We start from the raw sequence: 23,386 nt of genomic DNA, 5'->3' as shown, positions 1-23,386 counted from the left end.
GCATCGTGTCTACTGCGTGTCTCCCTCGCAGGTGTTTAAGTTAGCTATACACATATTAGAATCTATCTAGGTGCTTCCCGTGGGGGAACCTGTGTTAGCTAAATAACAAGTGCTCTCTCGAGCAACACCATTAGCAACACCAAGAGCACCAGCAACACCATTAGCAACTGAGTGCCAGAAACACCAGTATTGTGTCGACGAGACAGATGTGAAGTCAACCGGACCACATTCTAAGTCACCTTTTCTTACTAACCCACACTACAAAACAGTGAATGTAAAGAACCAATGTATGTGGTTGATTATCAAGCCTGTTAGACTGAATTGATCACAGTTTTTTAGGGAAAAGAAAAGGTCTTTGTTAATAGCTGTTTGAGCTATATTTTAAACCACAATGTTCAAATAAATGTAAATTGTGTCGCATAAATTCTGGGTGATCTCATATGTACAGACTAACCAACAGAGATCTGTGATAAACTTGTGCTGGGTCTATAACCGGCCAGTGTGATACAGGTGGGGTAGCCAAAGTCCTGTATTTGTAACCCTACAGTCCACCTTTCTGCACTTTTGGACACCTGCTGTCTGCACTTACTCTTGCACCTGTCACCTGCTGGCCGCACTTCTTCTTATTTTTTTGGTCCCATGTACAGCACTGCCCCATCCTCCCTCCCCTGCACTTGCGCGATATCACTGTCACTTGGCCTAGTAAGATCGTTGTCTCTGTCCTCCCTCTATTCCCCGTTCCTTGTCTCGTCGCGCCTTGTAACACTTGTGTATAGGCGCATTACAAATGCCATATCATATCATATCAAATCAATTTCCACCTAGAAAACACACCCACATAGATGCCAGTTGCTCTTGGTTCTTCACTCACCAACCGTTAAACATAACACTTTGTTTTTTCACTCTCCTTCCCTAACCAAACTGCCCCTTACTTTTCCTTTCAGAGCCATGAGAGCATCTGGAGACCATGCAAGTGGCAGTTTTGCGTGGCGTAAAACCGAACAACACAACATAACCTAACATAGGATTTTCTCAATTGTGTACCTCTACCAAGAAAGTGTAGGTAGATGCTTTAATCTCTGGCAAGAAAAAGAGATTTTGTCCCAGATGCCCACCTTCTCACCACCATGGCTCTATAAGGCATGACCTTACGGTGCATCATGTGACCGTAGTGTATGATCTGCTAGTGTACCACATCCATTTCTGCCTCCCGAATATGGATAGAAATAGAATTATCAGCGAGGCATACTATGACATGCAGATTTACAGAACCTCTGCTTACAGTAGCGCTGGAAATCTGCATGTTTTCCTCTGGTACGGCCCTAAAGGACTAAACGCACACATTTCTGCATACACTAACAGCAATCACTGCAGGCGGAGTTCGAAAGACATACTCATAATGAGACCTAAGGTGGTTAAAAATAACCTTTCTGGGAAGAGAGAAGTCCTAAATATTAATGTACATTATGGGATCTTGGGCAATCCTTTTCACATCGCAAAATATAATTTCTCCTGTTCTTCATGTCTTGTACAAATTAGTATTTCCCAATTCCCATCAGTTCACGTAGAGCGTACGGCAGGCAAGAGGTTCCTGTAGTCCCTTGATGTCATCAGGCCAAAATAGTCACAAAAAAAAAAAAGGTTTTCTATTTATAATTTTAAGAGTTGCATGCATTCTTAATAAAATGGAATGACAGCCTTCTAAGCAAATGGACATAAGTACACTGTATAGAAAGGATACATGCTGATATATTAATGATTCCGTGCCTGCTACATTAAGCTTACTTTTTCGAAAGTACACTTGATACATGCATACACATTAAACATGCATAATGTGTATTGACTCACCGATGGCAATCATAAGCTGTTGAAAGTAGCCGTCATAGCATTCAGTCAGGGCATTCACTATATCTTGGCCAGAGACATTCTGGAATTCCTGAAACACTTGAAAGAAAGAAAGAGAATAAGCGATTTGGGAGCATTAGCGCTGCCATGCATAATGGCTTTCGTTGGCCTGAAGAGTTGACTTTGTACAGGCTCCTGTTCCCTTGATGTGGCTTTCATCTACCAGCAACTGGAGCCAGCATTCTGCTCCTGCATTATTTACGCGGTGTTTGAAGATCTAAACATGACTGCATTGATTCTAATGCCTTGAGGTTGCTAAAACCTTTAAGGAGACAGTGTATCGAAATGAGAATCTTGAAAGGTGAAATCTTTTCTTGTTAACTAAGTGCACACGTTTTCTCGGAAGCGATATTTTGCATCCCTTTACCCTGAAAGATTGGGATTTCGTTTATTGAGCAGGACTTACCCATGTTCAGTTGTTGGTAGCCCTTGTTGCACAGGACCATCTGCAGCATGTTCTTGTGCTCCCCCGTTTTCCTCTGGCATGCCTCCCACAGCACCTAGGGCATCACAAGAACAGCGAACGTTGGAAGGGAATGCCATCTGCCCTACGTGAAACAAGACCTGAAACGTGTTTTTCTATGTTCAGATGGTTATATTTGTATGTAGGCATGCATGGACTGGATTTTGTATAGCGCAAACCTAGCTGGGAACTGCGAAGCAATGGATAGCTATACGGCAGGGGAATGCAGCCATAGGACACAATAGGATGCAATCAATTAGAAGGACATAATATTTCAGGTATGGTTACCATTGCATCCTGAACAGCCATAGCTGGATCCGTATAACCTTCCTCTCGGATTCCCTATTCACAAAAACACAGAACACAGTCGATGATTAATGTCTTCATTACCACTACACGCTAATAGCACATAGACGTTTTAGAGTTCAATTGTACATTTTGATTCTTGTCTGATCAAACAGCTTGTTCCCTGAAAAAGCAACATACACATGGCAAATTCTTTTGTACTAAAATAACAACGGAATACATACATAAGAAAATAGAAGTGAATCCATAGATAAGTCATTTCCAATTCATAAATACTACTTCATCACATTATAAAATATTGCATCTTACCAAATAAAACCATTATCATGTAAGAATCCAAAAAGAAGCATACCATATAAAGTGACGTGCACATTGCCAAATTATATCGTCATATCCGAAAAATTCTTACTTTGTAGAAGGACACGTGCTAAAAGATACCAGATTCTAGTAAGGTTTTTGCAATTTTCCAAACATTGTAGGCCACAGAAAATTACCAGTGACTGTGTACAATAAATCATACTCCAAAATTGGCCCGATGTTAAGTTCTCCTTATCGGTAATAGCTCTGTAGCCCTTAATATACTGCGGGTATATTTCGCTTTCTAAAACATGATCATTGGTAAAAACCTCTATGAAACTTTTAAAACTAAAAATTGAGAGTAAAAATGACTTTAAGGCAGGGGTCTGCAACCTTTGGCTCTCCAGATGGTTTGGACTTAAACTCCCATTAGACCTAGCTGGTGTAGTCAAAGGCATCATGAGCTTTGTAGTCCAAAACCTCTAGACCACTGCATGATGCAGATGCCAGATTTCAAAGTGAAAGGGTAAAGAGGTTAGGGGTGTGTGCGGGTAACCAAAGAAAAACATGATACATTATTAAGGTTAGTGAGAGGGAGATGGATTTCGAAAGATTTGAAGAGTGTGGAACCGAGGTGTTTCCCTGGTCAATGTGAGTGTGAGTATTTGTAAGGAAGTTTACAAACAATAAGATTTCTTTTATGAAAAAACACCACTGGGCCAATTCACAATGCATTTCTGTGTCCGTAAATACAGTGTGACTACAGGAATTGTGCCTGAGACAAATTGCAGGTATTCACAAACCTGTGGAAAAGGCAATGTGTGATCATTCAGAAAGCAAAACAAATGACCTGTGCCTGAATGGGTAGTAGAGCAGTTACTTCTAGAAATTTGAAAACACCCCTACTTTGCATATCTGGAGTGTCAAAAAAGTGGACACACCTTCCCAAATACATTTTGAAACCAGATTCACACAAAAATGGGTTTTTTCTTGAAGTTATTCACTGTTCCCAAAGTTTATCACGACTTGCAGGTGAAATTGTTACAAATTGTTCCACTTTTTCCCTTACCATGTCATTTTATTCTGTTCAGCCTCTTACACAAGTCTTTTTTGTGAATCAGGGAATTTGTATCTGAAAAGCACATCAAGTACAAATTGCTCATGGTGTCTATTGGGTTCTTTGGCAAACAACCTGGATGCTGATCGTGCGGTGGTCGCAGCCACAGTTTATACCTTCCGCAATTTGCACACTCAAATGGATTTATCTGTGAATTGGCCTTAATATGCTTTCTGTATTTGGGTTACCAAATGCTTTGATAAAATGACTACAGCGCTGTCGGATGACAGGGATGAGTACTACTACAAACCAGCAGTGATCCCAATCAAAAAAGTGAAACAGGTTCAGTCAAGAGATATACCTCCTTCGCCTTTAGTGGCAAAATGGGCTAATGACAGGCTATAATCGTGTGAAGGTGTCAATGTGATAAAAAACAGCAAGACTCTAAAATAAAAGACTATCCCACCGAGATTCTATAAAAAGATATATACTTCAATTAAGGAAATCAATTTGTCATCAACTATCTATACAAAAACATGATCAGAAGCGCTCCCTTTGGAAAGAACATAGAGAATGCACAATGGGTACTGGATCGGGTGTGAAAAGGAAAATAATTGCAAAAATGTCACTAGCAAAAAGGATATGTCTTTGAAAAAGGGGCAGAATGGTGGCTTATCAGTCAATATGGTCCCAAAAGTGGACCAGGTGGGTCTGGGCCTCTCAACAGTACCTTGTTTCAGTTCTTGGGTGATGAAACCGCATCTAACTCAGCTTTGCAGTGCTGTTCTTGTGGGTTGAACCCTGTTTGTGTGCAGCGAGTAGCGTTGGTCAAGGCATCAATTCAGCATCGCCAGGTGCGAAGTGAAGCTTTGTGTGGTTTCATGGGGGTTCGAGGGATGCAGTTGCATGAGCCCACCAGGGTCTGCTCATAGGTCGAGTTGGTTTGAAATGATGGTTACCACCGGGTGGAGTCGCAGAGTGACACAATGCTTTCAGTGGTTTGTGTCGAGGTCCAGGTCTGTTCAATGCGAAAGCCCTGGTGGTTCAATGCATTACTCAGAGGTGCAGCAGTTTGAAGGCTTATGCCACAGTGACGAGTGTTTGTGTTGCAAAGCAGCTGTGAGTGCGGCCAGTGCAATGCAGCAGCAAACCAGATTTGATGAATGTAAGCAGGGGTTTGAAGGCTTCAAACATGTTCAAATTCGGTTTGAGTTTGGTTTGAAAGTGTTCAAACAGGAGTCCATGTTGTTCTGAGCTCCTCTGAGTGCTGCAAGTCCCAATCAAGGGGTTCTAGGGTAAGGTGTGTTCTTTCTAGTGTTCACTTCCAGTCCAAAAACATGGATGTCACCTGCAGGGGCCCTTCAACTCCAGTAAGGAGTATGGTTCCGGTGCAGCTGGCAGAGTGGCAAGCAGTTTGCCCCCAATGTTCCCTGGGGATGGTTGGGGGACAGAGGGTATCTCTGCCTTGGATGCACATGTCTTCACTTCTGACAGAGGACTTTGGAATGGACTGCATTGCCAACAGGGTCCAATGAATTCTTCTTGTCTTGTAGAAAGCACAAAATGAATCAAAGAAGCAGCGGGAGAACACTTCTTTATAAAGACAAAAGGGCACAAAGTATTGGACAAAAGCAAGCCTACTGTGAGGGATGCAACAAGTGACCCTTGCTTTTTTGCATCATAACCGGGGTGCCTTGTGCCACAGATAGTGCAGAAGACAGGAAGGAGAGAGAGACCCATTGAAAAGCAAGATGGTGAAAACCTCCTCTGTCCTTGCTGGCTACTCTAACACTGCTCCTTCCTAACTCTTTAGTTTCAAGGGCCCTTTGGTATGCAACACTCTAGTGTGAGCCGGACCTTCTGGTGAGAGCTACTGTGCTTGATGGGAGGTATTACCCACTATCCCAGAGAGTCATTGAAGAATCACATCCTGCCGTTTGTCCCACTTGCTGAAGTAGAGACAGGCAGGCTAGCTCTGAATCCACATAGCCTTTCCATACCCGACCGGTGTTCTCAGGGCAGACATTGGTGTAATACTTATTTGATGTGGCTTCAATTGTTGTGTCAACTATCAATCCCCATACCAAAACAAGGTATGCCTTATTTTTTATAAACAACCATGTCACCAGCCAAATAGAGCCACAATTATGATGTTTATTGATCAGAGGTACACAAGTTAAATGCAACCTCTTTCTGCAGTGATTTTGTGTCATAGCAACTGTCTACAAGGGGCCTTGTGACCTTTGAACCTGATCTGTGCCAATGGAGAACAGATGCTGTAGATGTCAGGAGACTGATACAGCAGAGTGCAGGTGTTCGCTATGCTTTTGTCATGGAGCTTTAAAAAAGGGGACCACCTTTCTGAGATTGATTGCCCCAATCATTTTATTAGTTAATAAAAACAAACAAGCTCAGGCTATCTCACAGTCACCAGGTGCAGTTCCTCACAAATGATTAAAGGAATCAACATGTATGTACCCTATGAAAGGTAGTTGACATTTCAGTGATCTATGTTTAAGCAATCAACAGTTTGACATAGAACCTTTATAATAAGTTCAGGGACTCAACATAGAAGATAGTGTGACATAGGAACACTCAGTAGTAAGGGAACAATTGGAGAAAGGTAGCTACCAATAGTGAACATAAATGCAACACTGGTTTTAGAGTGACAATTAATGTTGATCGTGCCGGGTGTGGTCACAACCATTGTATCAGTTCAAATATGATGCCTTTTCTTTTTTTGTTTCATACGTTTTATTAAAATGATTGAAGAAATGACCAAGACATACATAACATTAGATCATTGTATCATTAAGGACCCTATGGGCCTCATTACAACTCAGGCGTTAAGGGTTAACGCTGTCGTTAACCCTTAATGCCTGATTCCAATTTTAACGGCTGCTTTTAGCAGCCGTTAAAACCCATGGCGCTAACCCGCCTTGGTGCTAATTACGGCACCGTAATTTACGGTGCCGTAATTAGCGCCTTCCCCACTCCCATTATGCCCTATGGGGCAAAAATGGGAATGGGGAAGGGTAAATGGGGAATGGGGATTTACCGCCCCACTCACCTTGGAATGGGGCGTTAAATCCGCCATCCACCATGGTGTAAACATAGTTTACACCATGGTGGTAAAGTTGGCGTACTTACCGCCTGGGTCGTAATAACCCCCTAAATCGAACATAGGATGGGCATTTAATAAAAGGCATGAAGACTGAAAATAAAGCAGCAGTAACCTAAAGATAACAGGATATATCCAAATGACTCGGCATACAGGTTTGCAGTGAACAGATGTAATAACAATACTGATTTGTAGCCTGCCGTTCGTATGATCTAAATATATGATGATATAGAATGGACTAACAGGGGGATGGATGAAAGACACAAGTCAAACAGGACACACTAGGAAGGAGAGGGAGATATTATTCCACCAACCTTTAATACTTAAGTTTTGAAAAAGTTTCAAATTGACCGTAATTAACTTAATCACAATAGCAATAAAAAGGTCATACAGAAGAGAAGAGGGGTCATCCATAACATTACCACAAGGAATACTTCCTAACAAAGTAATTGTGAGGGATAGAGGGAGATCTATCTTAAAAATCCTTTTTTAATTAAGTCCAAATGTCCTGCCAAAACCTATGAACATTTGGGCACTCATAAAACATATGTAAAGTAGGACACACACATATTCTCACAGGACCAGCAACACCCATTAGAGCCATACTGAGTTTTGAGTAATTTCATTGGAGTTAAAAAGGCTCTGTGCAAGAAAAAGAATACATTTTGTGTGATATTGGCTGAAGAAGATACAGATTTAACCCTACACCATAACCTACGCCAGGTCACATCATCAAACTCTGGACCACAGCCAGCCTCCCATTGAGATTCAGTGGACCATCTCATTTTAGAAGGTTTAACAACACCCAACATTCCATGAAATTGAGCTGCTTTGACATCAGCATCTTTGGTCATAGATAGTACTCTTATATGATCAGGGGTGAATTCATTATTTGTAAAATGATCAAATTTGTCCAGGCAGACATTAACCAATGTATTATAACAATTGTATTCCGATATATGTAGGGAGAAATAATCTCTAAGATCATGAAAGGATTTCCAACTAGCACCATGATACATTTGATGAATAAACCTGATACCTTTATTGAGCCAGAGCTTCGGCAAAGCAGCTTACCCTTAAAAGTAATAGACCTATTATTCCATAAAAACAGCAAAAATCCCCTTGATGGAGCACTAACAGAGGTAAAGAGGAAAACTCTTAAGGAACACGTGGAGGCTTTAATTGGACTGGTAAATCTTCAGAATGTGGGACCAAATATATAAACCAGATTACAAAATGTTAATGGGAGATACTTATTGTTTCTCCAGAGAGAGTCAAGTGGGGAGGTCAGCATCAGCAGCAGAGATAAACCAAGTACGAATTTGCTTGAGTGAAAATGCATTATGATAGTGCTTAAAGTCAGGGAACCTAACTCCTCCGTATTGAAAGGGAGCTCAAAGCTTACTCATGGTAATTCTTTGACTTTTGCCTCTTCCCCATAAAATGTGTACTAAAATAGTATTGACAGATTTAAAAAAGATGGAAGGACGGGGAACCGGTTGCCTTTGTAGCTAATACAAAAATAGGTGATAACATAATTTTAATTGTTTTGAGACACCCCCCACCAAGACAAGTACAGAGAAGACCACAGGGACGTTGACTCTCTTAGTCTGTGTAGGAGGACATTCACGATGAGTTTAATGATGCTGCTAACCGAAGAGGCATAATGAAAGCCCAAATATATCAAAGAACTGTCACAACATTTAAAACCATAAATGTCTATTACGTGTTTGAGTCAAAATGAGTTTAGAGGGACAATTTCAGATTTATCTTTGTTAAGTCTATAACCCGAAACCAAGGAAAAGGCGTCCAATACAGATAGTAAATTGCGGAGATGATCTTTGGGATTGAGAATGAGAATGTCGTCTGCATAAGCAGCAATCTTGGTTTCAAGTTTACCACAACATATACCAGGGATAAGTATATCAATTCTAATACATTCTAGTAATGGTTCAAGAGACAGGACATATAGAATTGGAGACACGGGACAACCTTGCCTTGTACCCCTCCTGAGAGGAAAAAAAGCTGAGGATTGACTATTAATAAAGATGGAGGATTTAGGATTGGAATATAGTAGTTTGACAAGGGACATGAACCCATCACCACAAACATGCCAACGTAAAGCCTGAAAAAGATTATCCCAACTAACTTGATCAAAAGCCTTTTCAGCATCCAATGTAATTGCAGTATATCCATGTCTATCTGTTTTGTTTCTTGCAATAATATGTATAGCATCAAATGAAAGTCTTGCATTAGAGGAAATATTCCTCTCTTTCACATATTGACCTGGTCAGATTTTACTAGTTTGGGAAGGAATGACTCGATTCTGTTTGCCAGCACTTTGGCGAAGATCTTACACTTCACATTAATTGATGAAATAGGTCTATAATTCTTTGGAAGATCCAAAACTTTTTGAGCTTTTGGGAAAATAATGAATAATGCCTCAGCCAACGATCCAGAAGAAAGACGTCTACCTCCAAAACAAGTGAACAGGGCCTATATCTTAGGGGACAACGAGTTGAAGAAGTGATTAAAGAATTCTATAGATAAGCCCTCCAGGCCTGGAGCTTTGCCCGTTTGTAAATCTGCAATCGCACAGTAATTTCTTGAATAGTGATATGACCATCTAAGCTACTAATATCTGCTTTGGACTATGAATCCCTTTTAATATTCTCAAAAAAAGAATCCAGATTTTCTGATATAACATCAGTATCCGGAAAGTATAATTCAGAGTTACATTTTTAAAGACATCCAAAATATCATTTGGATTGGTAACAGTGGCATCATGAGTATTTTTCACATGTGAAATAAACGTTTTTATCTTTTCAGGCCTTAAGGTAGGAAGCAAGAGCCTTACCTGCTTTGTTAGAGGTTTGATACATCTTGGATTTGTACTTTGAAATGGTACCAGACACTTGCTCAATTCGTTTTTTATTGATTTGGATGTGCCTTTCCATGTCCTGGTTGAGAGGGGGCTAGATTGTATTGTTTCTCAGCGTTATTGAGTGGAAGAAATAATGCATCAAGGTTTCTCTTATATTCGTTCTTACTTTTACTAATATACGCAATAACGTGACCTATCAAGGCTGCAGTTGTTAGGTGTTGAAGTATCCTCATCTTTATCCTCATCTTTATTATCACAGAAAAACTGCTGCAGGAAGATGGTAAAGGTCTGAGTTAATTGCTTATCTTGTAATAATATATTATTAAATCACCATCTAGTAGAGTGTTTGTGAATATTGTATGGGAGGATAGGTCTAAGAGACCCCCCTCCCCTGCAGTCCCCCCCTTGTGGAGTCCATGGCTCGTCGGGGGTCCCCCCTGCCACCAGGGCCCAGGTGGCGGGTGGACCACTGGCTGACACATTGACCAAACGTGCTGTATTAAGCTAGGCCCTGGAAACCATTTTGTGAAACCAGAATGACATGATCCCCTGTGTGCCGCAGCACGGCCCCCACCTTTGGAGAATTCTCACTTGTCCCTGCGGCCGCAGCTCCCTGGCAGATCCGCTGAGAGCCTGTTCCCACGAACAGACGGACATGAGCTCATGCTAAGAAACAAACACTGTAACATTCACCTTCCGCAGTGTATCACTGTCCTCAGTATGACCCAGCCAGCAGGGCCAGGGTGGAAAAGAACTGTAAAATGGTCCCCCGACAAGAGTAGAGACCCCAAATACTAATACTGTGATGAAACTCCTCTCTTCATGACCTTTTTGATAAACTATGTAAACTCCATGAAGATGGCAGAATGTGTGTTCATGTGGCATTCTGGTTGAAATACCCATATCCCCGTAGCTATGCGCAAATGGTGGAAGTGTCCCAGGTTTTATGTTATATGTTTCTCCCAGAAGAATGTACTCCAAGGCCCTATGCCATAACTGAACTAATGCTGCTAGAGTGCAACGGAAAACAAGTGCAACCGCATTGGGAGCTCATGTAAATTGTGTAAGAAAACACATAAAATGTATTCGAATGTTCAAGCTCACCATGTGTCACTGCCATCAGTTTCATTGGCCAGTTGTTCCTGCGTGCTCCACCAACCCTAATAGTACCTCGCTTATCGTGCATGCATAGAGTGTAACAAAATGTCGTGGTTGTTAAATTCTTAACATATAGGTAACAATAGCAACATTGGTATAGGCAACACATTTGAAATGGCCATGTAAAGGCACTAACAATGTAGACATGCAAGCTTTGAAGAAAAAGCTCAATGAGTATTGTACAGTATATGAATTATTATGTCTTTTTGTATAACCTGCAAACACACGAGGAAAATACCATTGTGTGCATATCCAGGGCCACTTCCCCTCCCTCTCCAATGAAGCCTGCCAGATGAGAGACAGAGGCCCGGGCTGCTCTGCCTCACCTCCCCCATTTCGGCTGGAGCCGCTTCAAGCATTCACGTTCCCCCGCAGCTCCCATGGCCGCGACCAGCCACCTGAATTATTTACAACCCAGCAGTAAACCCCGGCCATAAACGCAGGCCAAAAGGTGCCCTTTCTTAGGCTCCACGACCCACCAGCTCACCCCAGCTTAATGTCCCCTGTAAAATTAGGACACCCAATATTATAGCAACACTGTAGGCACCCATTCATAATGACTTCTAACGAGACACGAAAACTTGGACAGCTCACCCCTTGCCCTAAGACCCAACCTCGTGACCTATGATACCCAGCCAACAGGATGATGGTAACCATGTATTGATGTATCACCAAAGGACCCCGCTCTAGGTGCATTCCTCCTGTGTTGCATTAACCTGTAGAATAACCTATTGTAGGATTTACAGGGAAAGATAATGTTGCGGTACTGAATGAATGGGGAGTGCGTGGCCGTTAGGGCAGAAAGCCAAGGAAGACGTTCATCACTGACACTGGTCACGCCTGGCACCGCAGCACCGCCCGGATGAGCCCAGCTGACCTGCCCGCCCCACGTTGGCACCCCGTGATGTCCACCAACCACGGCGTAACACATCACAGCTGCACCTATAGTTAGTCATCGCCACCCAATCCCCACGAACATGTGCCCCTATAGTGTGTAGGTTCTTATGACGCATTTTGTAAATATATACGCCTGTCTTTGCTAGTGTCAGACAGAGCGCTCTCGGAGTTTGCAGAGTCCTTTGCATGCCCTATTTTGACTTATATAAACTCCCATTAAGCTCACCCTCACTTTGTCTTAGCCTTATTCCCATCCTGGGAGAGTCCATTATTGTCTCTCATTGTGGGGAGGATCGTGCTATCAGGGGACGCTCGCCTTCAGTGGTGACCCCGACAGCGTGATCATTTTTTCCTTAAATATATCCCTACCGTCCCCTTTGGCACGAAATTCTCTGGTCGAAAAGAGATACGCACGGTGCGCCTGCTCCGGTAGGCTGCCCACCAACGGCGACCGGTACGCTTAGAAGTGCGCACTCAACAGAAAGAGGGTACGAGATCCCGGGTTGAAAAATCCCCTTTGAGTACCGCTCGCCCGGAGCCAGGGCTGACCGTTGAGCGTACGGCAACACTGCCTGGACGGACCCAGTTTGGAGACTCTCGGTTTAAGACGGGCACGTGAGTATTAAGTGCGAGCGACCATAAAGGGAGCAGGGGAGGAAAACAGGACAGGGAACGAGGTTATTTAAAAAGGGACACTTTGGGAATACTAAGAACCACTCTAGACTTTCTTTACTTTTTCTTTGCATATGGCCATTAGGATCAAGAGGTGAAAAGAGATAAAGAGACGGGAACCTAGCTCCACAAGGGGGTAGAAGGCGGCGCTGCATAGTGCTATCTTGACTAGTACTGGGAATATATGAAGAAGTGAAAAATAAGATAAAGGTGTCTGGTAAAAGGGAGACACAGTGAATACATTAGTAACTGCTATTCTTTCTATTCTTCACTCTGGGTTTATGGGGAAAAAACAGGGTTAGTACCAAAAAAAAAAAAAAAAGAAGATAACCTAAGTAAAAAGACGAGTTTATATCAAACTACAAAGACAAATTTATATCAGATTAAGAAAGAAAGGGACAACTAGCAAGGGAGGAAAGGGATTAGAAATTGAGCTGTGAATAGAGTGCTGCTTATTGGTGTGTACGCATTACATGTGTCAGAACATATTTTGTCAAGATGAATGTGTAAAAGTGGTAAATAGTGCATAATTATGGTGTGGTCATGGTAAGTGTGACCAGAAGAAATTTTACGGGGAGGAGCCCGATGCAGTAAAATTAGTATTTTTTAAATAAATGTGCTGAAGATATTGGTAGTGTGCAAAAAGTGGTTTGCTCTCGTATGTACCCCCTAAACTATACAGAGTGTAAGCTGTGCACACCCACTCCCATATTGCCCAGGTGGTAAAAACATACAGGTTCTTGCATGCAGAGATATACATATACATACAGATATATCTAGCGATACATAGGGCAAACTACATACCATGGGGGCAGAAACACCTCTGGCCCATATTTTTAAGAATCTACCTGGGTATGCTAAACGTATTAAGAAATATCACGATCAGTGGATTACAGAACTGAAGGGGGAAGGGTTACCCCATATATGGCCAGAAGGAGGATCGTTTGACAAGAGTGTCCTGGATATGGTAGCCATATGCATTTGTCTAAAATACAAGGGGAAGCAGTTACATAATAAGAGAGAAATATTAGATCTATGGAGATTGTTTGAAGAAGTACCCCCTCCCAAAAAAAGAGAGCTACGTACTGATTTGCCATCCACCACTGATAATCCATTGTTGATACCTGAAGACGACAAGGTGTCGCAAATAAGCCAGTGCCAGCAGAAGGATACAGTGACCTGACATATGTGCCCCCAACAACAGTCACTACAACTCGAGGGCCAATGGCACCCCCACCGTATGAGAGCCATAGACAGCGCGACCAGGTGAGTACACCCACAGTAAATATAGAGAAACTAACAGAAGACCTAGAGACTAGGCTTTCCGTAGCAAAAGATGAGCTCTCGAGGATAAAAAGCATATGTGAACAGAGTGGGGCTAACACTGCTTGGTCAGAGCTGACAACAAGAACACAGGTTCATGATAAAACGGTTGAGGAAGGGTGGAAGAAGGGAGAAATACTGTTCAGAATACAAGAGGAGCCAACTCGAATAATTGAAGTAGAGGAAAGGGAGGAACATACTGACGATGAGATTATGTCCACAGGAGGTAGAGAGGAATTGTTATGCGATATATAAGAGGACTCAGAGGAAGCTGAAAGATTAAGTATGGCGATGGGAGGAGGAAATGAGGGGTTGGATGGTGCATGCTCGGGAAGAACAATGGAAGAAGAATGGGCAGGACGATTAAGGAATAGGCTGGGGAAAATGGCGCCACTAGGAAAGAAAGGAATGAAGGTGAGTACAGGTAAGGCAACAAAGGGGAAGTTACAACTCCCACTAATACACAGGGGAGGAGGGAGGCCAAATTACATATCCTGGGCTCAGATGGACAAGGCTAATTTGTTATTAAAGTTATTACCGCCGCTATCAGGAAGGGCAAGCAAGTGGATATATGCATTTGAGAAGCATACAGCCGGGGTACCGCTAGCAATAGGTGATGTGAAGAGTTTGCTAGTATCGGCAGTTGGGGATCAAGCTGACAGAGTATGGGTAAAGGCTGGCTTCCCGGGGGTAACGTTAGATTGCGATCGCCATGATGGGGCCTCTTTTCACACAGTACGTGCAAGGGTGTGGGAGGTGTTAAGAGAAACATTTCCAGACACCCCAGATTTCCAGTCAGTAATGCAATGTACGATGAATGATGGAGAAGATGCTATGGGTTACATTTTTCGGGTCCAGGAGATGTGGAGAGCGGAAACAGGCACGCCCTGGTATCAATAAACCTCATTATTTTACTTCATAATAAAGAGAGGGCTCCCTAAAGAGGTACAAAAAGCACTTGACAAAATTGCAGGTATTGAAGCGAAAGGGTGGCCCGAAATACAGAGCATAATAGTTCACCACTGTAAAAGGATAAAGGAGAGGGTAAAGGAAATAGCACAAAAAGATTGGCAGATGAGGCAAAGTTAGTACAAACAAAACTGGTGAAGGTCGCTGCAGCAGTAGCCACGCTCCCACACAGCAGGGAGGGAGAAGAGGAGGAGGAGGGGCTGGTAGCAATACAGGGGAGGATGGCAACGAATTGGGCAGGAGCAAGACAACCACAGTGGAATGAGCAGGAGCAGAACGGAGGTCCGCAGTGGCAAGATTGGGCCCCTCGAGGGGGACGAGGTGGGTACAGGGGTCGCAGAGGGGGTGGACAAGGGTACGGGGGAAACGGAGGGAATGGATGGCAAGGTCCCAGAGGTACGCAGGGAAGTTGTTGGAATTGCGGGAGGTGGGGACACTTTTCCCGAGAATGCAGGAACAGGCCAAACAACAGATTTCAAGAGATGGAACAATATGGTAACCCCCACCCGGGAAGCCCATACAGTCTTCCAATGGGACGACAACAGAGGGAACAAGAACAGGGGTATGCAGAACAAAGACAGACACATCATTATAGGACACAGAATCATCCACAAAACAATGATAATATGCAATACACCCCAGGCAACCCTTTTGCAACGAGTGCCAACGGAGCACCAGCTCCGGCCCCCTATAGTGGTGTGTCAGTAGTTTCAGGGAATGTCTTCAGCCAGGGGGGGACAATGAGACAACCAGCATAGGACAGCCCACAGAGAACACTTGCGTGTCCAGTTCTGTCTACCACCTACAATGCAGCGGAGGAACCATTGGTAGGGGCGCAGATAGGAGACAAGCAGTTCATATTTATGGTGGATTCGGGAGCCGAGAAATCATGTACCCGTGAAGGCCGGTTTCCATTATCTAACCGGAAGTTAGAGACGCAGGGGTTCTCTGGGGCTGTAATCGAAGTTCCTTACACAGAAGAGTTGGATGTGACAGTGGGGGGTAAAATGGTAAAGACACCCTTACTTTATTATGAACAATCATCAATAAACCTGCTTGGAAGGGACCTTCTCAGCAAGCTTAACATGACAATATCGTTCCCAGAGAGAGGGATAGTGTGCTGAACCCCAGGAATATGCCCATTACGCGTGATGCTGGTGGTACATGCCCGAGCAACAGCACCAGAAATACGCGGCATGCCAGTGGACGAGATAATATTTATTGGAGGATTAAAAACACTAGCCCAAGTAGTGACTGAGCTAAAAAAGTTAGAGTGGAGGATACCAGCAGAATTCATCTTCCATCCAATAGTACGCCCAGACATAGCACCAGGTTCAGTGGTATCCTTAGACCTGCATGCTGTGCAAGTATCAGCCAAAAGGATTGCAGTAATTGGGATGGACATAGATGGGTGTGAATGGCGCACTGTACTGTGCATCAATGCTGATATTGTCCTATGTGACTTATCTGATGAGGATCTCTTTTCTGATTCAGAGAGTGATGGTGATATAATAATGGAAATAGCAATATCCTGTGACATTTTAATTCAAACGAGACAAGTGCCCGTCCAGTTGATGGCCGTCAATTTTTGATGATGACATGCGACTGGTGCCAAACAAGTTGTGGACAACAGGCCCCCATGATGTAGGCTTGTTGCATGGAGTGACACCAGTAATAATAAAACTAAAACCAGGGGCAATTGTGCCCCGAGTGAAGCAATACCCATTGTCGCGCAAAGCTGAGGAAGGGATAAAAGAGACAATAAGGGCATTGCTAGGACAGGAAATAATAGTGCCCTCAAATTCCCCATGTAACACTTGTATCTATCCGATCAAAAAAGCAAATGGAGGGGCTTGGAGGATGATCCAAGATTTACGCCCCCTTAATGACGTCATGCAAAAAGAATTTCCTTTGGTCCCGAACCCTGCATCCATACTGTGCAGTATCCCGAAAACTGAATCACATTTCACAGTGGTTGATTTGAAAAATGCATTCTTCTCCAACCCCTTGGCAGAGGAAAGCAAATACTTGACAGCATTCACACTAGGGGGGAAGAGATACGAGCATTGCAGGCTACCTCAGGGGTACTGTGAGAGTCCAAGCATATTCAACCGCATACTACACGAAGACCTGGGTAATCTAACAGTTGAAAGCACGATCATTCAGTACGTAGACGATTTGCTCGTCTGCGCACAGAGTGAAAAGATGTGCAGAAGAGACTCGGTCACCCTCTTGACACTGCTGGCCAATAAAGGGTACAAAGTGGACAAAGGGAAACTACAATACTGCCAATCAGAAGTGCTGTACCTGGGACAGCTGATATCAAAGGATGGGAAAAGCATAATACCTGACAGAGTGGAAGCAATAAGGTCAGTGAGACAACCAACCACAGTGAAGGAGATGCAAAAATTACTAGGAATGTGTAACTATTGCAGAGCATGGATACTAGATTATGCAGCCTACACCAGACCTTTGCTGCAAGCACTCAAAGAGGCCCAGCAAGAGAACAGGAAAATAGAGTGGTCAAAAGAAATGAGTGACTCGTTCGGGTCACTAAAAGAGCTAATTTTCGAGTGCTCCAGTACTCGCCAATCCTGATTATGAGCACAAATTTTACCTGTTGTCACATTGCAAGGGGACTCTTATGACGGCTGTGCTGACACAAAAGACTTCCCTAGGACACAAACCATTGGCCTACTATAGCGGCACATTGGATGCAGTAATGCAAGGCCACTTCGCGTGCGAGCAGTCTCTCACTGTCGCCGCGTTCGCCATTGAGAAAAGTGCCACAATAGTAATGGGGTGCCCTGTCACGTTGTTTGTGGAACACTCATTATTTGCAATACTGGAAAGATCAAAAAGTACACTGACTACACAGCGAGCAACTGCCTATGAGATAATATTGTCCAGCGCCAATATTCACGTAGTGAGGTGCAGGACGGTAAACCCAGCAACATTCATCACAGAACCGTGCACACTAGAAGACATGCCCTGAGCGAGGGAGAGGTGTACTTTGTGGATGGGTCAGCGTCAATTGACATGGACACAGGAGAGAAACATGTGGGACTAGCAGTAGTGAGGCTAGAAGAAGGTGAGTATGAAGTGTTAGTACAATACCGCCTACCATCCCATTTCTCAGCCCAAGCAGCAGAACTTATCGCCCTAATAGAAGTATTACATGCAGCTAAGGGATGTGCAGTGACGATATACACAGATTCAGCTTACATGATGACCACTGTACACGGAGGTCTAGCCGGTGGGGGTGGAGAGGGTTTCGAAGGGCGGACAGGACCCCAGTACAACATGCCGAACTGTTGAAGGAATTGATTGAGGCCCTGAAAGGCCCAACAATGGTAGCAATAGTGAAATGCCAAGCACATACGTCTAACACCGAAGTTGTGTCTTTGGGAAACCCGGCAGCAGACGCTGCTGCCAAGGAGGCCTCGTATTTCGAAAGACATGGAGCAGGTGAGTACCTATTGCAGCACCAGACAAGCAAAGAACTTCCAGAAGGCTACAGTGCCACACCCATATTGCAAATACTAGAGCTGCAGGAAAGTGCAAGTAAAGAAGAAAAAATATTGTGGGAAAAGAGGGGTTGCACCCAATCGGCAACAGATTTATTGTGGCGCCAGAATAACTAATGTTAGAAATAGCATTCCAGCAGTTACACTTTCCAGCGCACAATACTAAACAACACATTGCGGCAGAGATACAGGAGGATTGGTTCGTGCCATGTCTCCAGGAACACATATCCAGGTTGACAATGGAGTGCACGACTTGCCAAATATATAACTCAGGGATGACCTTACGGACACTCAGGGGGACAATTCCAAAACCAACAGGGCCCTTCAGAGAACTACATATTGATTATGCAGACATGGGGGAGAGGTGTAATGGGGCACGTTTCATGATAGTGGTTGTATGTCCATTCTCCAGGTGGGTGGAAGCGGGTCCATGTGCGCGCCCTGATGCTAAGAGTGCTGCAAAGTTCCTAGTGAGAGAAGTGTTCCCACTCTGGGGAATATGTGACGTAATTCGCTCAGACAACGGCACTCATTTTGTGAATGAACTCTTCAAGGAAGTGACTGCATTATTAGGAATAAAACATAAACTCTGCTCGATTTATCATCCTCAAAGTAACGACGTTGTCGAGAAGATGAACGGCCTGTTAAAAGGAAGATTGTCTAAATTGTGTTTTTCGTTAAAGAAAAACTGGATCTACTGCTTACCCCTTGCACTGTTTGAGCTGAGGAATCAGCCGAGCAAGGATCACCATCTGTCTCCGCACGAAATTGTGACAGGGAGGCGGATGCACACAGCACATTCCCCACAGCGCCGACACAGAAGTGCCACAATATTAGGAGATGAATTCACAGATTACCTGAAGAAGCTAACTAGGGCAGCGCGTGCAATTTCAAGGCAACTCTCACCACCTTTTACCAGGGAGGAAGGGAACACAACAGTGTCCTTTATGGAACAGGACACACAAGGACAATTAATGCCAGGAGAGTTCATTTATGCCCAGAGCTTTGTGCGCCGGTGGAATGCCCCAAGGTCCCATGGGCCATACGAAGTAGTGTTTTGTACACCCACAGCTGTAAAGGTGAAGGGACTCAGGTATTGGATACATTTGACAGACGTGCGGAAGGCATATAATAGTGTGCGGGAAGAAGTGGATGGGGAGGCACAGACAACAGCAAACCAAAATAATGGAAATGATGAGTAAACATGAACAGATGAATGGAGGAATGTAACTGGTAAATTAAGCTGTTAACGAAACAATTCTATTACAGGTTATTGATCGAGATAAATGAGAAAAATTAATGATGAAAAAAAAATGTTCAATTGAAAATAACAGTGTAAAATATATATATTTTCTGTTCCCTTCTCTGTGCACCCCTCCCACCCCCCTCTCGACCATCTCCCTTTCTATAACTTCCTGGTACATACAGTGCCAACAAAAATGTTTACATGCACGTACTTAATGCACTTTTATATTTCAAACAGGAACTACCATGGCAACAAACGGGCAGCCTGCAACGAATAGATTGAAAAAATGTAGAGGTGCTTTAGCTGAAAGGTGTAGATATTCGTATGAGTGTGGATTGTCTGTATGCATTACATTCTTTTTTATAATACTGTTTGGCTTGGCTACCTATTGGTTTATAGCGTTCATCTCTATTGAGATGAACGAGGGGGAGGGAATAACGGGAATAATGTAACAAATCAAACTACAACTGCGAATACTAAAGAAGGTGATTTTTTGGTGTGGGACGGATCTAAACTTGTATGGGGATATAACACTAAACCGCCCAATGCAGCTACCTCGCGAAACGAAAGAATGCAGGATAGCACAACTTCCCCGCCAAATGTCTCCAATTACAATGCCCACAGTTTAAATGATCGCAACCCTTCTGTTATATCATGGCTGTACAACACCCCCACCAGCGTGCCCGCACATGTAACCACCCCTACAACAGAGAACACACTACATGATAGAATAAAGAAAGAGAATGAAGAGATGGCAGTGAGATACACAGCATTATATGATGAATGGGAAAAGGGGGGTGCAGGGAAGAAAGGGGGGTCTAGACTGTTCCTCGCCCGTGAAGCCGGGAGATATCTTAGAAATAATAGGAGGAAAAGGGAGGTGGCAAGGAGAAAATACGACGAGTATTACGGGTTGGGACTGGACAAAATGGAAGACCCTCGACACCCCCACCAGACAAATAAATGGTATGCAGACATGAGTGCAACTGCAAAACAAACAACAAATGAGAATTGCTATGTCTGCTCCTTTATTCCCCATGCTTCAGGTACACCCAAAGTATTGCTACCACAAGAGTTGCCTATTGTGGATGCCCAATGTCTCCTTCATCTTACGTTGTGCAGAATTAAAAACACCTTCCAGGCACACGAGGTAACTTTTAAAATGCTGCAGAATGAGAAGACCTGCTACCCGAAAGCGGAAGTGGTGATATGTTTGGAAGAACCATTTTTTATAATAAAAGGGACATTATTCTCGGAAAATAAGTGGAAAGATGAAGAAATAATGTGCAAAGCTGAGGCACTGCGAGGTGTGGCACCAGAGAAACTGCAGTGGATAGACAAAACATGTACACCAGTACGGAAGGAGCACATCTCAAAATTGACTTGGGTGACTGCCATTGAAAAGCCATTCAAACTACAGAAAGAAATAGACTATGAACTGTGTTTCAAGGGAGACGGGAAAACTATCATGGGGTTAAACAAAAACTGCAACAAGACCCTCACAATCCCGGACATGAGAAAAGGGACAGCGGCCCTCATGGACACTTATTGGGTATGTGGCAACCAGGCATACCTGCACCTCCCACAATCCTGGAGCGGCACCTGCTCATTGGCCACCCTACATTCTGCGCTAATGGTGATACCGGAGAGCCACATTGATGGGAGCAAGAAAATGCGAGAGACTCCCCAGAAGAATGAGGCCCAACCAACTGCAGAATCACAATTATATGTCCTGTCTTCCGGCAATAAGGGGGAGATGCTGTCTCGGAGCAGACGATCGTCGAACTACATATCAAAAGCATCCTCAGAACTACTGGCACAGATCCCAGACAGATATCGATTATTCAGCTCTGCAGAGACTTTCTTTGCCTCACTCATCCCCAGCATCCAGGCACGGGCGAATGCAAAGTGGCTCCAAATCACACGCTGGGAGCTGATCCAGCTGGCAAATGACACCGAAGAAGGATTTAACGTAATAAAAGTAGAGCTGAGAGCACTGCGGCTAATGACCATCCAAAATAGGTATGTCTTAGACCTATTAACAGCGATGGACGGAGGTGTTTGCTGAAAAATTGGAAGTGCCTGCTGCACTTTCGTACCTTCTGAAGATGCAGATAATGGTACGTTATCCCACGTGATCAAAGCCGTACATAACCTAGGAGAGAGGATGACAACGGAAGGTGGGGCCGAAGCAAGCACATGGTTCGACAACCTCTTCTCCTGGGTCCCATCATGGCTGGGAATGACTGTCAAATTGCTGATGCCCACGGTGGTGTTACTCCTTTTTATTTTTTGTATGTGCCAGGTGGGTCTTCCATGTTGTGCAAACGCAGTACCAAATGGTGCGATGATGATGGTGACTATGGGCAACACTCGTGGTGCAATACAAAATATGCAGGAGGTGGAGGTGCAAACAGGAGAAGAAAACACACCAAAATTCCAGATGGTGCCCATATACCACAGTGGGGATGTAGTAGACAGACTATGGCACACTACAATTAAAGAGCCCCGTGAACTTGAGTGGTATAAGGAGGTGTGGGTGGATCTGGAAGGGGACGGGGATTGTATATATATGACCTGTACACCAGACGAGTATGCTAGAAGGGGGGAAAGCCTGTGAGGGGTATGTAGGGCATGGATGCCCATAAAAGGCACCCCCGCATGGGATGAGGCTGTAGCTGAAGAAGAGGAGAAGAAGAACGCAAGAGGTTGAGGCAGTTACAGTATTCGTTACTTAAGTAACGAAAGGGGGGAAATGTATGGGAGGATAGGTCAAAGAGACCCCCCTCCCCTGCAGTCCCCCCCTTGTGGAGTCCATGGCTCGTCGGATGTCCCCCCTGCCACCAGGGCCCAGGTGGCGGGTGGACCACTGGCTGACAAATTGAACAAACGTGCTGTATTAAGCTAGGCCCTGGAAACCATTTTGTGAAACCAGAATGACATGAGCCCCTGTGCGCCGCAGCACGGCCCCCACCCTTGGAGAATTCTCACTTGTCCCTGCGGCCGCAGCTCCCTGGCAGATCCGCTGAGAGCCTGTTCCCATGAACAGACGGACATGAGCTAGTGCTAAGAAACAAACACTGTAACATTCACCTTCCGCAGTGTATCACTGTCCTCAGTGTGACCCGGCCAGCAGGGCCAGGGTGGAAAAGAACTGTAAAATGGTCCCCCGACAAAAGTAGAGACCCCAAATACTAATATGCAAACTGCCTGTGATGAAACTCTTCTCTCCATGACCTTTTTGATAAACTATGTAAACTCCATGAAGATGGCAGAATGTGTGTTCATGTGGCATTCTGGTTGAAATACCCATATCCCCGTAGCTATGCGCAAATGGTGGAAGTGTCCCGGGTTTTATGTTATATGTTTCTCCCAGAAGAATGTACTCCAAGGCCCTATGCCATAACTGAACTAATGCTGCAAGAGTGCAACGGAAAACAAGTGCAACCGCATTGGGAGCTCATGTAAATTGTGTAAGAAAAAGCATAGAATGTATTCGAATGTTCAAGCTCACCATGTGTCACTGCCATCAGTTTCATTGGCCAGTTGTTCCTGCGTGCT

The 23,386-nt window shown here is 44.0% G+C and overlaps 1 protein-coding gene across 1 annotated transcript in view; it reads right to left on the bottom strand.

Annotated features, from left to right (window-relative positions):
- ANXA10 (annexin A10) overlaps positions 1 to 23,386 on the bottom strand; it is a 330,211-nt gene that overhangs the window by 111,002 nt on the left and 195,823 nt on the right. Inside the window, exons 8-10 of the mRNA XM_069630205.1 lie at positions 2,657 to 2,710; positions 2,312 to 2,405; positions 1,849 to 1,944 (exon numbers count right to left, since the gene is read on the bottom strand). Of these exons, the coding sequence (XP_069486306.1) occupies positions 1,849 to 1,944; positions 2,312 to 2,405; positions 2,657 to 2,710 (244 nt within the window). The remainder of the gene's footprint in view (positions 1 to 1,848; positions 1,945 to 2,311; positions 2,406 to 2,656; positions 2,711 to 23,386) is intronic.

This window comes from Ambystoma mexicanum, chromosome 6q (assembly GCF_040938575.1).
Source record: "Ambystoma mexicanum isolate Mex_15411 chromosome 6q, UKY_AmexF1_1, whole genome shotgun sequence".
NCBI lineage: Eukaryota > Metazoa > Chordata > Amphibia > Caudata > Ambystomatidae > Ambystoma > Ambystoma mexicanum.
The sequence above is the reverse complement of the archived record's forward strand: the minus strand, read 5'-3'. Positions and strand labels throughout refer to the sequence as shown.